This window comes from Telmatherina bonti (genome assembly GCF_933228915.1).
Source record: "Telmatherina bonti genome assembly, chromosome: 16".
Taxonomy (NCBI): Eukaryota; Metazoa; Chordata; class Actinopteri; order Atheriniformes; family Telmatherinidae; genus Telmatherina; species Telmatherina bonti.
In genome coordinates this window covers 23488195-23504348 of record NC_136614.1, presented here as the reverse complement: position 1 = coordinate 23504348, position 16154 = coordinate 23488195, and the positions used below count along the sequence as shown (strand labels likewise).

The window sequence follows — 16154 nt, the reverse complement described above, 5'->3', positions numbered from 1 at the left end:
ACCCCCCCCCCCCCCCCCCCCCCCCCCCCCACACCCCACCCCCACCCCCTCTCTCTCTCTCTCCCAGTCTCACCGTCAGGTCTGCTGCAGCAGGAACGCTATGCAGAGAAGGGGCCAATCCCATTATCCCGAGAAATCAAACAGAAACCAAACCGAGTCGTGTGCGCTATGGGGGGGGGTCGGGTATAAAGGTGATTTCGCTTTTCGGGGTAATGGTTTTATTAGGAATCGGGATTCCCACTCAGCACGAATTCTAATCTGGCGGGGCGTTGCCTGTTTAGCTTCTGGTCCGATGTTGATGTAGATTCCACAGTGCACGTGTGGTTCAAGCAGCCTGGGTCCATCCGAGACAAACAGTCAGGCGTAAACCAACAGGTCCTTTTGCGTTTCTGCGAGTTTGTGTGCTTGTGTGCGTGTGTGCCAGTTCGTTTGTGTGTGCGCAAAAGTGTGCGTCCGTGCGCCTCGGCGACAGGAGGCAGGGAGAGGTTGGGGGGAGAGGTGGAGGAGACTATATCAAACGGAATCCCTGATCACTCCTTTCCCCCGTTAACCAAAGACAGCTCTTTGAGAATTCCACTGGCGTCCACTCGCCGCCTCTCCCGGATCATGTCCTCCAGGCTACGAAAGACCAGCGTGTGCACTCCGCTGCCGGTCAGATGCACTTTGAGGAAGTACTGCTGCTCTGCTGAGTGAGCCTCTCCCCCGGCTTTGAACTCCCTTTTCCCAAAGCGGCACCAAGCAGCGAAACTTTCCGAATTGGTCCAGCAAATCTCCTCACTTCTCAGGCCCAGATGTCCCACTGCGTTCTGCATCACCAGGTCGGAGGGAAGAGGTCGAAATCGGTACCGATTGTTGACAATTCTCCCGAGTCGACCGTTGCTGATCTCAAGCAAGCTGTCCTTGCGGATTTCACCCTTGTGGAGATGAATGACCTGGTCGTCGTGGTCGTAGATCGCCCAGTGGGGCGCTTGCGCAGCGGCCACCAGTTCCAGCAGGTCCCCGGGTTTGCACATAGTCAGTAAAGTTTTGGCCGAGTACACATTCAAGTCCTCGTTTTCCCGAAGCTTGGAGAAGATGCATTCCTGGGAGCAGAATGCTGAGTACTCCACCTCGCTGACCGAGAAGGGTCCCTCCTCGGTCGGGCTGTGGTCCTTGGTGAAGCCGCAGTCGGACGGAGTGCGGTCGTCCACCTCCTCCTCTTCGTCAGAGAAGAAGTAGGCGACGCCGACTCGAAGCTCGTCCTTCTCCAGCCCGGACGGATCCCCCGTCGGCAGTTCGCTGTAGTTGAGGTGGGTGATCCGATCCAGTTGATTTCCCATCAATGACCTGGCAAAGCAGAGGCATGGACTACAGTGTCTGAGAGAGGAAAATGAAAACATGAAAAGACATAAAAGGTTAGCAACACACACACACACACACACACACACACACACACACACACACACACACACACACACACCTCTCACAAAACAAGACAGTTACGCACAAACGCCACCCTGCATTAAAATCTCTTTTCTCACTACTGCAAGATAACAGTCCAACACCTCTCAGCAGTCACCTACACACACAGAGAAGCATGAGCTGTCGTGTTATTGAACCGCAAGTGCACACTAGTACAATCAATGATCTACTGCCCCTTGCTCCCTTCACACTCATTTGTTAATCGTTAAATCCAGTGGAATGTGAGGAAACCTGGGAGTCACGAACAAACGAAGCAAGAAAAAAAAACTGTGTGGGGGCTGGCAACTGCTGCGTAAAAAAGATTTTCCCATCTCACATAAAGGCCAATCTCTAGCGTCTTTACGCACAGCAAAAACAAAGCAGGATACCTGTGCGCTCCCAGGGCAGATGGTTAGATATTGTCGTGATCCATTGGTGCAGAGGTCTGCTCAGTCCTCTGCTCAACCCCTGCTTGTTCTTTTCTCTTTCTTCTCACACTTGTCCCTCAGTCTTGGCACCGTGCACCGGGTGCTCCGGCTGTACCGCGGACTCGTACTTCACTCCACTCGGCTCCAGCGTCTTTTAAGTACCAAGGAGAGCTCCGCCTCGGCCGCCGCGCTCCGCCTTCAAAGTGTTTTACTGGAGTAATGTCACTGGTCCATTACAGCCGAACCAATGGAAACCACAGAAGAATACGCCAGTAAATCAGATGATCCAATCAGGTGAGTTCAGGGCGGCTGGAGGCGATAGACGGCTGTTACCGTGGCATGTTTTCTTTTCCTTTTTTTTTTTTTTTTTTTTTTTTTTGTTGTTGTCAGAGCTGTGGAATTCTTCACATGATCAGCGGAGTCCCTGCAAAAGCTCAAGGCAACAGTCACACGTCAGATCCCGTATATCTCACATCAAGCTGAGGGTAGAGTTCTTAGGCGCTTTAAACATTTTTTTTTTACTATCTCAAACATTCACAACTGCAGGATAGGAAAAATACGGACTCTCTCACCTTCTTGAATCCACGATTCCACCCTCCAGCCCCCCACGTGTCACTTGTAAATCATTTCTTCAACGGCTTCACTGTGCAATGCATTCAGTCATGTTTGTCAGGGTGTGTGCGGCTGGTGGAGGGAAGCAGGTGTGTGTTCCAGTACAAGAGAGGAGCAAAACAAAGGGGTCTACAGGGAGATTAATACAAAGTCTATAGCATTTTAGTTTGCAGTGATGTTCTATCGAGGAACAGGGGGGGAAATGGATGAAACAAATGCATATCAAATATCAGCCTGACTGACTTTGCATGCATAAGTGTATAGATACTTATTGTTCTTGGAGGATTAATATGAGTGCATTTATGTCATCTTCACTTTGCAGTGATGTCTTTCTTTTCATCTCCGTTGGCCAGAAAAGATAGCCATCTCTCCGTTTATGTCAGGCCGCTCTCCACAGAGATAATGTTTTCTCTGTATACCTCTGCTTTGGGAATCTGTTCATCTTTCTTTTTTTTTGTTTTTCCGGCAGCATCTGGAGAGCTGCGGAGAGTTGCTCTCTTTTTCTTCTCCCAGATGGTTGGAGATAGCAGCTTTCCTTCTGCTGACACAGAGCGGTCTCCTGTCTTTGTTTCCTACTGGTGACAGGCAGAGTGAGCGGACACTTTTTCACTAAGTAAGATGTGATTCCTACTTATTTACACACCCACATGCATAAAGTACATCCACACACATGATCATCCATGCAGCTTAGACATCCATGTGAGAACATGAGTGCAAGCATCTTGATTGATTGCTTTTCACTCCAGCAAAGCTGCAAACAGGGTTGTGTAATTCATTCATGATGTATGCTGCCCTTTGTGTATCTATGTACTTTAACTCCAACTGAGAGTGAGAGAGACACACTAGGTGATAAATAAGTTTTGGGTTTTTTTTCATCAGCAGAACCCCCCTTCCCCTCACCACAACAACACACACACACACACACACACACACACACACACACACACACACACACACACACACACACACACACACACACACACACACACAGTGAATCATGGGACCACCAGTAATGGCTTTGGCTACAGCTCCTTCTGCATGTGGACCTGCCACCTGTAATCTACAATGAGCAGAAATGAGTTTTCTTTGTACACACCGGCTTCCTTGGACATGCACATTTCCTTTTTCTTTCCCTCTTTGGTTGGCTCAACTCATACATATATATATATATATATATATTTTTTTTTTTTTTTTACACACACCTAATCATATATGCAGCTGGTGTAATAATAAGGCAGGTTGCAGACAGTACTGGAATAACTACTGAGACAGGGTGATATTTCACAACCCCAATAATTGGATACGTCTCTATTCCCTAATTACTAACTAAATCATACACGCTGCAGTGCAATGCTATGTAGATAGAACAGTCTGACACACACAGACTCCCACACATATTCATCTATCCACAAATTTAGCCCCATGTGTATTTAAGCATTGATCTTTCTGTCGTACGTGTGGCCGATGAACTGATTCACAAACATGAAAAACTGCGTGTGTGCATCTTGTACATACAACGGCACGGCAACCTCATGCTTGAGACTCTCACACCTCTGCAGACACACTCACACATGCTGACAATAGTTTTATGAACAGAGAGGGTGTTGGAGCTTGGGGTGCATAAAGGGTGTGTATTTTGAGAAAATGCAGCACCAAATCTAGTCATAAACCCTTGAGGCAGAAGAGGTGTTTGTGCACATGTAGAGCTGCTTTGATGGGGTGTAGAATAGAACAGAGAGGAAGCATTTTTCTGCTTTCTCTGTGCGGGATAGAGCTGATGTTAGTACTAAGAGAAAAACAAACAAACAAATCAAGCACGACATGTCAACCTTTTCACGACCTGCATCACCTACATGCTGTATATTGTTTGGAGTCTTATTGAAGGATCTCATGTCCTAAATTGCCGGATCTTAAAAGAAAATCCCCTTATCCAGTTTTTTTTTTTTTTTTTTTATCGGTTACAAAACCACCAAAATAACAGTAAGCTCCCTTTTTTGTGATATTCCGTTGATCCCCACGGGGAAAACAATCCTTTAGCTTGTATCTTTCTAGAGAGGTCAAAGAGCGGGGTTAGTCACAGAGGAGTGTTAGGTAAAAAAAATATTACTGTACCTGGCTGCAGGGATTTTATAGCTGTTGGAAACAATTACTCTCTGCAGGGAGCCACTATTTCTTATCTTGTTGATGAAGATCTGAAGAAAATAAACAAAAGTGCCAGGCTATGCTCCTACAAAGGTGGAACCCGCACAAGAAAAGGGGGCTGAAACCCCTTGCTGGCTAAGCAGGGTCACGTGTGTTTAGAACTGGGATGATTGACGCTGCAGTTTATTTCGTGTTGCAGCTGAAGCCTCAAACACTTTGGTTGTCATGGTTTTCAGCTGGGATAGAATTGTAGTTATTTAGCTCAGATGAAGAAGAAAATATTGATTATTGTTTTGGAGCATGTGTGTAAAAAAGATGCCACTCGGGTGGGAGAATAATATATTAAAGCAGTTCTGTCCTCCAGCATATCCTTTGTGAGTATGGGTGCGTAGGTGTTGCAGATGGCAACCTCTACCTCATCATCATATCTATAACCATATGAGGAATTTCCTCTGGGGTGTTACCGCTCAAATAAAACCAGTTTTATATTATAGTGGAAAGGAGCTAACGGAGCTAAGTCTTGTTAAACTGTGAAACAGTCATCACAGAAAAAATCAGCCGTGGCTCAATGACAGCAGCTCTCATGATTGAGAATGACACATTTTTAAACATTTATTCAACCACAGCAAGTCAGTTGGAAAAACATGTTGGAAAATAATGTATTATCTTTTATTCTCCTAAATCCCAGAGACTTGCATTAAAAAGTACAAACTTCATTTACTGGTTTGAGGCTACAGACTATTTCTTTTTGTATTTTTGTGATACCATAACACAAAACAACTCCAAAGTGTCATCTCCTTTAATGAAGTACCGCACAACATGACTGCTGCCTTGTATCTAAGTGCATATTTGAAGGATTCAATTCAATTCAATTCAATTCAATTCAATTCAATTCAATTCAATTCAATTCAATTCAATTCAATTCGACTTTATTTATATAGCGTCAAATCACGGCAATGCCATCTCAGACACTTTACAGACAGAAAAAAAAGCATAATGAAAGCAATTCATAATAGCCTATAAAAGGAAACCAACAGATTGAGTTGGAGGATCCAACTCAATCTCCCATCCTGAGCAAGCACACTGGCGACAGTGGGAAGGAAAAAAACTCCCTTTTAACAGGAAGGAAACCTCCAGCAGAACCCGGCTCAAGGACAGGCAGCCATCTGCCTCTGCTGTGTGCCTCTGCAACCCCACAGATTCAGGGGGTTGGGGATTGGAGTTATACCCACTGAATTTCAAAACAAAAGACTGAGTTTAACTCTTGCTCCAACCCAAAATGTATTAAAGTAACTCAAGTCATTTCAGGATTCCGTTATTGTGTCAGTGACAATGACTTCATCTGTTTAATTAAGACCATTTCTTGAAAACTACATGGTTCAGGTTTAGAAAACATGATGATTTGTGTTAAAACAGATGAGTGTTGATGTAATGTGTTTGTGTATGCTTTTTCTGGATGACTGGCTGGTGCAACATGTGTTGTTCACACAAACCATCTGTTTTTCTGAAAGCTATTCATCTGAAAGTGATGCTGATTAGTAAAAGATTAAATGAAATAAAATAACCCAAAATGCAGCATTCTTACTGACTGGCATAAACACAAAATCTTCCGTTCTGTGACTGCTTCATGGTTTTGCTTTGGCATGTGATTCCAGCTGCCAATAGATGAAGAACATCCACTTTATGTCGTGATGAGACTCCTTTCTCCTCAAGAGCAGCCTGCACCGTAATTTAGATGCACTTACAGTGGAGTAAGTAAGTGCCTTGCTCAAAAGCTTAGAGTGCTGAATTACCCCTCAATATGGTGCGTTAATGGCCAACAGTTTGCCAAACTTTCCCCTCAAATAGCAATTACTCAATCCTGTTCTGATGAATTCTGACAAATCTAATTTGTAGAACTTCGTTTCTGCATTTTGAAAAGATGTAGATGGTTTTGATGGGATGTTTTTTTTTTTTTTTCCATACACTCATTTGTTTTCTATCCATCTTATTTAAATTCAGGGTTACAGGCGGCTGGAGCCTATCCCGGCAATTAGCTGGCAAGGTGAAGGGTAAAACCTGGTCAGCTTGCCAGTCTATCACAGGGGCATGTTTTTTTTTTCTGCCTTTTCAAAATCCCTAAAACCCAACTAAGTGTAAGAAAAGTATTATGTGTGCTTAGACTGGTCTATATTTTGCTATTGAAAGTTTAAGTGACAAACACATTCCTTAACCAGCTTTACTGAAGGAGCCGAATGAAGTTTTCTTCAACTGAAGTGAAGCATGATGTTTTCAGTTTTTGACATGATCAATAAATCTGGCAGCTGTGTTTGTTTTACAGTTGTAGAAAAAAAAATCACCCCGAGGAAGAATTTGCTCAACTATCACATTTTTTTCTGAATATTGAAGTGTGAGGCTGCAGTACAGCAGCAATATGGCTCCTTTTATTTAATCTTTTTTAACACACTGACCATAAACTTGAGAGGATGCTGACTTTTCACCCGGGAAATGCAGGTTTTAACATAAAGTTGAGAGTGTAGCCATTAAGTAAATATAAAACACTTTGCAGGAATCAGCTGAAAAAGTTCAGACGTCTGCTGGAGGTGGCGTATAACCACCAAACAGATTTTTATTACGAACATCAGCCATTGATGTATGGATAAAATTCTTGGCTCTCAGTTTCCACATCAGGGTTGTTTGAATGCTATGACTTTAAAAATAACACTTTCATATGATCTCTTTTCTCATACTGATCTGTGTTTTCTGAAAACAAATACTTTTAGCATAATCTCAGAGGTAGGACCACACCCTGACGCTCTTCAGACACTCATCTATTATGGTCCACCTGCACTGCACAGCTATTTGTTGTTGGGTTTTTCTCACCTCCTTTTCCCTTCCCCCTCTTTCTGTTTCTCCTCTGGCTCTCTATTCTTTTTGATAATTGAGATTCTGCAAGCTGAGGAGCAGCTGGTGACTCCCAGCGAAGGCTTTCCCATCTCACAGCCATTAACCTCCCTTCTCATCCACATCATGAATTAAATACGTTTATTAAGTAACTATGCAGATGCATTAAGTCCATCGGGTAGCATCTACAGATGGAAAATCTTGTTTGATGTTTAACTATTTTTTCCCAATAAGAAGACAAAGGAGATATATTGGACTACAATAGTTAACTTTGTAAAAAAAAAAAAAAAAAGCGAATTGGAGTTGAAGCTTTTTGTTTACCAGCATGTCTCCTTCAGGCAAAACATAGAACATCATTCAACAATGGCAGTCACAAATATCAGTCACAGCTTGATTCCATCAGATGGGACATTATATTTATCAGTGGCTCAGTAATATGTGTGCCTACTTTGAGTAGGGCAGGGTTTAGTGGAATTGGTGTGCTCACCTCACCAACCTGCATTTCACAATCCAGGCAACTGTAGATGAGGAGTTAAAAGTTGGAAGGTTGCTGAATAGATCCCTAAATTCCTCAGTACTAATGTCTAAAACAGGGATCACCAATCCTGGTCCTCAAGGGTTCAACTAGCAACCCTACTGGGGAACTCCTGTCTCAGACTCAGACAAGCTCTGCTCATGTCTGTTAATACACACTGATCTAAATCAGGTGTTTTGCAGCTGGGACACTTGGAAAACCTGCAGGACAACGTCCCTCGATGACCTGGACTAGTGATCCCTGGTCTAAAAAACACGAAGAAGTCACTCCCAGTGTGTTTTCACGATTAACTGACTCTGTGAATCTTGCTTTTCCAACAATATCTTCTTGTCTGTCTCCCTCTGTTGCTGTACTTCTCTGCATCAGCTGCTTCCATTTTGACTTTCATGAGATCTTAACCATCAAGCCAGATTGTGGGATAAATATCCAAATGAAAATCCTGCCGAAAGTTAAAATTCTGGTCTATTCTAAAAATTCTACCATAGAGAATGGTTGGACTTATGGCTGAAAATCTTTTTTATTTTATTTTATTTTTTCCCAAACAGCTGAGTTATTTGGGTTTTGGTCTGGGGAATGGAAACTATGACATCATAAGGTTGCTGTTTTTTGTTTTTTTTTTTAGTTTTAACAGAGAAATTCAGTAATGTATAAACAGTCAAGTCCTTTACTGGCTTAAAGACCCTGGTCCACTTCCAGGAAATCCCTTATGGTGTCAATCTGTCCCAAGACATCTTGGTATTCAGCAAGAGAACAAATTTGGAATAATTTGGTCACAAATGTTCCTTTTGCCAATCCGAAGGATTGAATTGGCAAAAATGCTTCTGTTTAATGCCAATTCCAGAAATGCCTCTCTATGATTCTCCAAACCCAGCCAGTGCTGCTATTGTGATACATAACAACTTGATGTGTTCGCTGTGTGGCCTGCTGTGTGCAAAAAATGTGCACATAAAGCATGTTTCTCATTGCAATGCTTTACTGTCAGGAAGTAATATTCATTTTCACATGTTTAAAAGATTTTAAAAAATCTTTTCAGATCAAGTTTAGTTGTAAATATTTCTTCGTTTTTAGGCAGGAAAAAAGGTCTTTTCATTTTCCAGAAAAGTTATGTGGCAATTTTTAGCATGTTCTTTCTCCCCACATACTAATAATGTTATTATTATTCTCCACTTGTTTCCTGTTGATTTGTCTCAGACTTCTTCAGATTCCTCTTTTTTTGTTTCTGTGTGTGTGTTGGCAGGTTTTATGTGCGTGCCCCATGTGTTTTCATCCGGCTCTATCTGTCTCCCATAGAAAAGCAGGTATTCCATCAGGTCTTATCAGCTCTGCTCAGACTGAGGACTGTGACTAATTCACGGGGCCCTCGTCCGACACATCTGAAGCCCATCGATGTGGCCGTGAATGTTAACTTCTGCAGATTCAACTTCTCTCCACCTTCAAGGCATTTCTGCCACAGCCCATTCTGCTCTGAAAAGACTTGTACCTTTCACAGACTTGTATGTGTAGGAAATGTCAGATTTGCTGAATTCTATCTTTTCTGTCCTGAACTCAAAGAGCCGAATTATGTGACCGAGTGTACAGCAGTTAACAAAAAGTGTGAACGGAAGCCCAATATGCTGAATTAACAGAAGTTTGCAGCTCTATAAGCTGCACAGAGGCATGAATCACAAAACTCTGCTTTTGAAACGTTGCCATTAAAACATTTGCAACCTTGAATTATTTCACTTTGAAGCCAATTTTTGCCACTTTTAGATTATTTTAAGTTTTTTTTTTAAATGAATAAATAAGGTGGAAATTTTTACAATCATAATAATAAAGTCCAGTTTTCCTTTAAGTTCCAAGCAGGTGTTATTCCGTTGCATCAACACGTTTTCTGGACCAACCTGTGATTGTTCCCTTGGAGCTCTTTTCCAAGCAGTAACATAAATTGTGTATCAGCTCTGGTTCTCAGATTCAGATCCTTTCAGTAACTTGGTACCAAATCAGTATCATGTGGAACTGAATGTCCTCTAATAACAACAGAGCTACTGGTGTCAGATCATTATGTTTTATTTAAAACTGTGTTTGCATCCTTTGCTTTCCAGTTGCAGCCATGGACAAACCTTCTGATGTGCTGACTAAATCATTTCCACAAAATATTCACAAATACAACCTTTTTAATAATTCTGAAGACTGCTTTAGCAGAGCAACTACTGTCACAGTGCAGCCTGCTGATAAAGCTTTTATGTCCTGATGACCTTATCTCGTCAAGGTTACAGTTAGCAGCCACAGTTTGATGAGTGGATAAAAGACGTCACACACCAAAGTCCACCTTATTATTCATTACCATGAAAAAACAGAAATCCAGATAAAACAGCACTATGTGGTGGGATGCATACTCTGAAATAAAAAATACTGATAACTACTGATTACTGATTTTGTTTCATTTTTCTGTAGGGTCAGAATGTCAAATAAATAAAATAAATAAATAAATAAATAAATAAATAAATAAATAAATGTCTTAAAAATTAACAGCAAGTCTCAAATTAGGCAAAGAAGTGTGTATGCTTCATAAACATATTACTTGGTTTCCCCCCTACTACAACTACAACCCCAGTTCCGAAAAAGATGGGGTGATGGGTAAAATGTTAGTAAAAACAAAGGCTGTCATTGTTAGTATCAACTGCAAAAGTTGATGTTTGCCATTCTGTTGCATCCCTGCTTAAGTCAACAACTGTCTGTTGACTTAAGCATGAGGGAAGTAACGACATCCCATTCCTGTCTAGCTGCTCAACATTCCTGAGGCTTTTGTCGCAGGAATATTTCATTTGATGCTGCTCCAAATATTTCAATTGATGAAAGATCTGGGCTGCATGAAGGCACCCAGATCCTTCTGATGTGATGCAGTGTTGTTGTGATGGGTGTAGTATGATGGTGGTATGAGGTTTAGCTTTGTCTTTCTGAAACATGCAAGACCTTCCCAGAAAGAGAAATTGTCTGAAAAGGATAATATGCTCTAAAACTTGTACTTTTAAGCCTCAATGGTACCTTGTCAGCTTTGTAAACTGCCCCAAGGCACTGATGGAACCCCAGAAGTGCAAACTATTGAACTGTAGGCTGAAAACAAACTGGTCCTCATCCTCCCTCTTTTCTTTAGCACACGGGACCATTTTTAGAAGTAGTTTGTCACCAGTTGGTGAACCTCTGCCCATTTTTTCATCCGAGTGGCTCCACATTTATGAAATGCTCCTTTAAAATCCACAATATTGTTGACCTGCTGGCAATTTAATTTCATCAGTTGTCAAATGCTCCTCCAGTTATTTTCTTTGTGTATCATTTGCTTTTCCAGCCTTTCCCGTTCCAACTTTTTAAGCTATGCTGCTGCCATCAAATTCAACATGAGCTACTGTTTTCCATTAAATGAGAAAATGTCTCATTTTTAACATCTTTTATTTTATTCATGTTCTGTTGGGAATAAAATATTGGTTTTATGATTTTAGATTCCATTTCATTCTGTCATTTTTTATATTAACGCAGCATCACGATTTTTCATGGAATTGGGGTTTTAGTTACAAAGGTTGTCGCAGAGGGAACCTAAGTGAGCTTGTATTTGTATTGCTAATGAATTACTCTTCTCATGTTCCCATAAACAGTTTTTCGCTCCCTTTTTTAAAAAAACAACAACACTGTCTTGCTGTAGAAGTAAAGCCAGCTTAATAAAGAGGGAGCAGAATGACAGCCATATGATTCTGTGTAAAAAGTTAGATGACTGTAAGAGTACCTAGCAGTAATTGAACTGTTTAAAAGCCAAAACAGGCAAAATGAGTGTAAAAAGAATAAGCTGTCAATAAACAGTCAGATTAAAGCGTCTCACTTATGAATTACAATGTGAGAAAAAGTTCCCTCACAGGCACAGAGTTTACATTCAGTATTTAATATGATGTATTTTTCCTTTTTAATAAACTTACCGTTTAAAGTCTCTACACAGTGTAGTTAGTTTCCTCTCTCCTCCTTACAAGAGAATCAATGGCTTGAAAAATCTTCAAAATATATATGAACTTGACCAGCACATTCATGGGTTTAGTTTGTATGAATTATAGGAGGTATTGATGCAAAGTATTTTGGCGTGATGCCCTGGTCTGCTTAAATGAAAGCAAGCCTGCAAGGCTATCACCCCCCCACCCCCACCCCCCTCCCCTGCTATTCTCTCTCCCTACAGTATCTGTCTCTGGTTGGCGAGTCCATTGGTATTCAGGGTGATGTTGGCCGGTATTTGCAAGAGAAGGATAAAGCTGTAATCAGTGCCAATGAAGCAGCTCTTGTCCCAAAGCACAAATGTGCCAACATCAGCAGCACCACCAGGCTATGTGTATCGGTGTGTGTACATGAATATGTGTGTAAGTGAGGGAGCTGTATCAGAGAGGCATGACAGAGGTCATTTTCATGGACACAGTTTTCTTTTTTCTGGCCTGTTTTTTTTTTTACTTTCATGGTTTTCTGTGTTCTTTGTTCACCTTCTTCTTATTTTGTTCTGTAATGAAGAAGCAACCTATTTAAATAAGACTAATTAACACATTGGAGCACATCAGGAAATTAAAAAATATTTATAGCCAAATATTATAAATTCTAGCCTAAATTATATTAATTACCTTATAATTGGCAGTATTCTTGAAAGGAAAGTTGAACAGCTAACATATGGTGCCAAAGTGCCAATGCATACAGTGCTAAACCATGAAAAGCCTCAGCAGGGTGTTGATCCGCTTGGAGGATGAAGTGAGACTGAAGCATCCAGCTGGTAGCGCCTGTGTGTGTGAGTGAGCGTAAGCAAACCTCACCCTGATAAATAAAGGTTAAAATAATTAACACTCAGAGAACAGTGGCCTTAACTGTGATTATCCTCCTCCACAGTTTTAGCTAAACCACACTCATCAGCCTGTTGTCTCAGTACATTAGCTCTCATTACAGAGACTTTTCGTATTTACTTCCGTTGTCTCTGTCAATAAAGTTGTTTGACTTTAACTGTTTACTGACTAACCGGCCGGCTGAGTAGAGACTGTTTAAAGAGGAGTTTGCTCCAGATGGGGAGGTGAGTGAGTTTCAAGCTGTGATAAATGTCTGATCATTTCTCCATTTATGTCCATCCTCCTTATTTTACCTTGTTAGTTAAAGCAAAGAGATTATGGAAACTCACCTGAAAGAATAAATAAATGAAAATTTGAAGGAAGTCATCATAACTGGTTTGATACCAAGGGTCCAATAAGTTTCTGAACCCCACTGTCCTGATCCATAGATCAAAGTTATCTCAAGCCTTTGCTAGATTTGTTCTAAGTGATCCTGATAGAGATTTCCAGAATCATCCTGTCTCCAGGATCACAGACAAATGAAACAATAAATGAAGAGTACTTGACAATAATAAGTCTTATAGATTCTTCATTCAAAATCATGTTTTATGCGTGCGACTCAAAATTCTTTTGGAATTACGAGGCTACATGTTTCAGCAGTCAACAATGGAACTATTAAGTTATCCATGTTGCAGCATTCTGACCTTTCTCAGTTTGTTGCTAAATATATTAAGACAGTTTTTTAAAAGAGGTCACCACTATTAATAAAATATGTAGAACCATAAATTTTGGAAATAGTGTAACTGTTTTGCTTGTTTGCTTGTTAGTGAGGAAATCCTAAATCGATACTTACAGGCTTCTTAAATAATAAATATATTTGATACAAATATATGGAGTCACCTTCAAATCCACTTCTCAGGTTATAATGGTGCATTTTGGTATCAAAATCATCCCAATTAGTCACAAAAGTTTCGAGATACCAAACAAAGGCTAATATCTATGTTTCAGGCATCAATGTTTCCACAAATGTCGAGTTCAATCATCAAGAATATTTTGGATTTGACCTGAGAAAATTCCAATCTACTTGAATTAATCCTGATGGATTATGTTTGAAATGCTGGACCAAGATAATTAGAATGACCTCATGCTATTCTTACTTTTGACTCAGAGCAACAAAAATTCACAGTATGAGTCAACAGTTAGACCAAACATGGACAAGTCTGAATGTATGTTTTAGAAATAATGTCACACATCCATCTGTTTAATATTTCTTTAGAAAACTGTATTTTTATATCTTCCTTGATGATTCTGCTTATACAATGACATCCACAGCTAAAAGTACAAAAAAAGAAACTATTTCTTTTGCGTAGCATGACATAAAACACGGAGTTGTGTGTAATTTTTTAATAATTTTACATGTAACAGCAAGATAGTTGGTATCTGCTTTGTGCACTTGCACCAGTCAACACATCATGTTTTACATGAATAAAGTCTGAGGAATTATTTGTATCAATGAAATCCTGCATAAAAGTTCACTTATAGGCTTCAAGGAGCCAAAAGTTTGAGGCAGCAAGTCTTTTGGAGAATAACAGTAGATTTAAAAGTTGGGGTGGGAAGAAATTCTGTGCATCACTTACATTGTTACATAACAACATCCCAGCATATTGTGACTCTGAGAAGATACTGACTTCTGGACAGCCTCTTGTTTCTGTTTTAAAGCTTTTGAAAATTAAATGAATGTCGTAAATGTTTTTGAGAGAGAGAGAGGTTTCCATTGGTTCTTTTACAGTTTGCAGGTGCAGATGTTTACTCTTTTAGATGGTGGACGGCATGATTAAGACCTAATAATATTCCTGTCATATTGACTTCTACAAGAATACTGTTTAACTTCCTGAAAGCATGCATTTAGTTGTTCTGCACAGTCAAAATGTGTTGTAGTAGGTGTAAGCCATGAGCCATAAACTGTAAGCCAGAGATCACCAACTCTGGGCCTCCAGGGTTGGTGTCCAGCAGACGTTAGATGTTTCCATACTGTAACACCTTTTTTTTTTTTTTTCTAAGAAATGGCTCTCCAACAGCATGTTGTCAATTAAGTCTGTGAATGACCCATTCATTTGGATCCCACTGTGAGCTGCTGAGAAAAATTAAATTAAATAATTTAGAATAAATAAGAGCAAACTGGAGCAAAGGCCCGCAGGTGCTGCTGTGGCTAATCTACTTCAATGTAACATGTGACAGGCTACATTTTTATATTCTCAAAACCATTTCATAGCAGGACCTCAGAAAACAAAGTTGGAGCTGCTGGAAATAAGCTGTGTTTGTGTGTTTATTCTGGATTCTTCAGCAATTTTATTTTCCGAGTGTCTGTTTATTCTTCAGCGTTCATGAATTTTATATCTGGGGTTTATTGTCAAAAGATGGATGACGTTGTTGATTTTGTGATGGCATGCTTTGCAAAAGCGTGTTTTTACTGAAGGCACAGACTAGACACACAAGCTGTGTCTCGGCTGCTCATTGTTGTTTTTATTGACTTAGATGGAATTTGATTGTTAAGACAAGCACACCAGGGAAGTGTCAGTCATTATTATGCACTGCATTGCTTTTTCCTCCCTTTTTTCATGTCAGGTATGCATGCTTTGCACTTCTTGCTTTCCATTACCATGCACAATAGAGGTGATGATTTATACAATGCCAGAAAAGGATCTTGTGTAAAATGTAAATAACTTACATTCATAATAAAATAGATGGTATGTATAATGTTCAAGTGGGAAAAGGTAGCTATTTCTTGAATAATCATCTTGAATTTTGTGGCATCCATTCTTCTTGTTTTTAAAGTTGGGACAATAAACAGCTGGAGAAAATTGTTGCCAATAATGTGGAGAACTGGCAATGGGTCAGTAACATGACTGACTATGAAAGAGCACATCGGAGAAGCAAAGTCTCTTAGAAGTAAAACTGGGCTGAGGTTCAGCAATCTGCACAAAGCTGATCTACAAATTGTTCAGAAATGTCAAAATAATAATAATAAGACTTTAAAACTTCTTTTAGTAGAATATGATATTATCAGAAGATTTGGAAAATGTATTGTCAATGTATGTATATAAAGTGTGTATATGTGTATATGTATATGAAGTGTCCAAAGCTCCATGCAAAATTTTTGTACCACTTCTCCTGCACAGGGTTTCCTCTGCTGCCACAGTTATCCTTGGATTATGGCACCAAGATAAGCAAAAGTTTTATCTCTTCCACTGTTAATTTAATTTACCTGGGCGCTGTGTATTAACTTGTGCAGATTCT

General features: G+C 40.3%; 1 protein-coding gene across 1 annotated transcript; it reads right to left on the bottom strand.

Moving 5' to 3' along the window:
- Window positions 1-530: 530 nt before the first annotated feature.
- On the bottom strand, window positions 531-1340 carry lratd1 (LRAT domain containing 1; the record flags this gene model as incomplete). The annotated part of the gene is made up of 1 exon (XM_079255527.1): window positions 531-1340. The coding sequence occupies exon 1, from the start codon at window positions 1317-1319 to the stop codon at window positions 531-533; it is 789 nt and encodes a 262-aa protein (XP_079111653.1). The 5' UTR covers window positions 1320-1340.
- Window positions 1341-16154: the final 14814 nt, after the last annotated feature.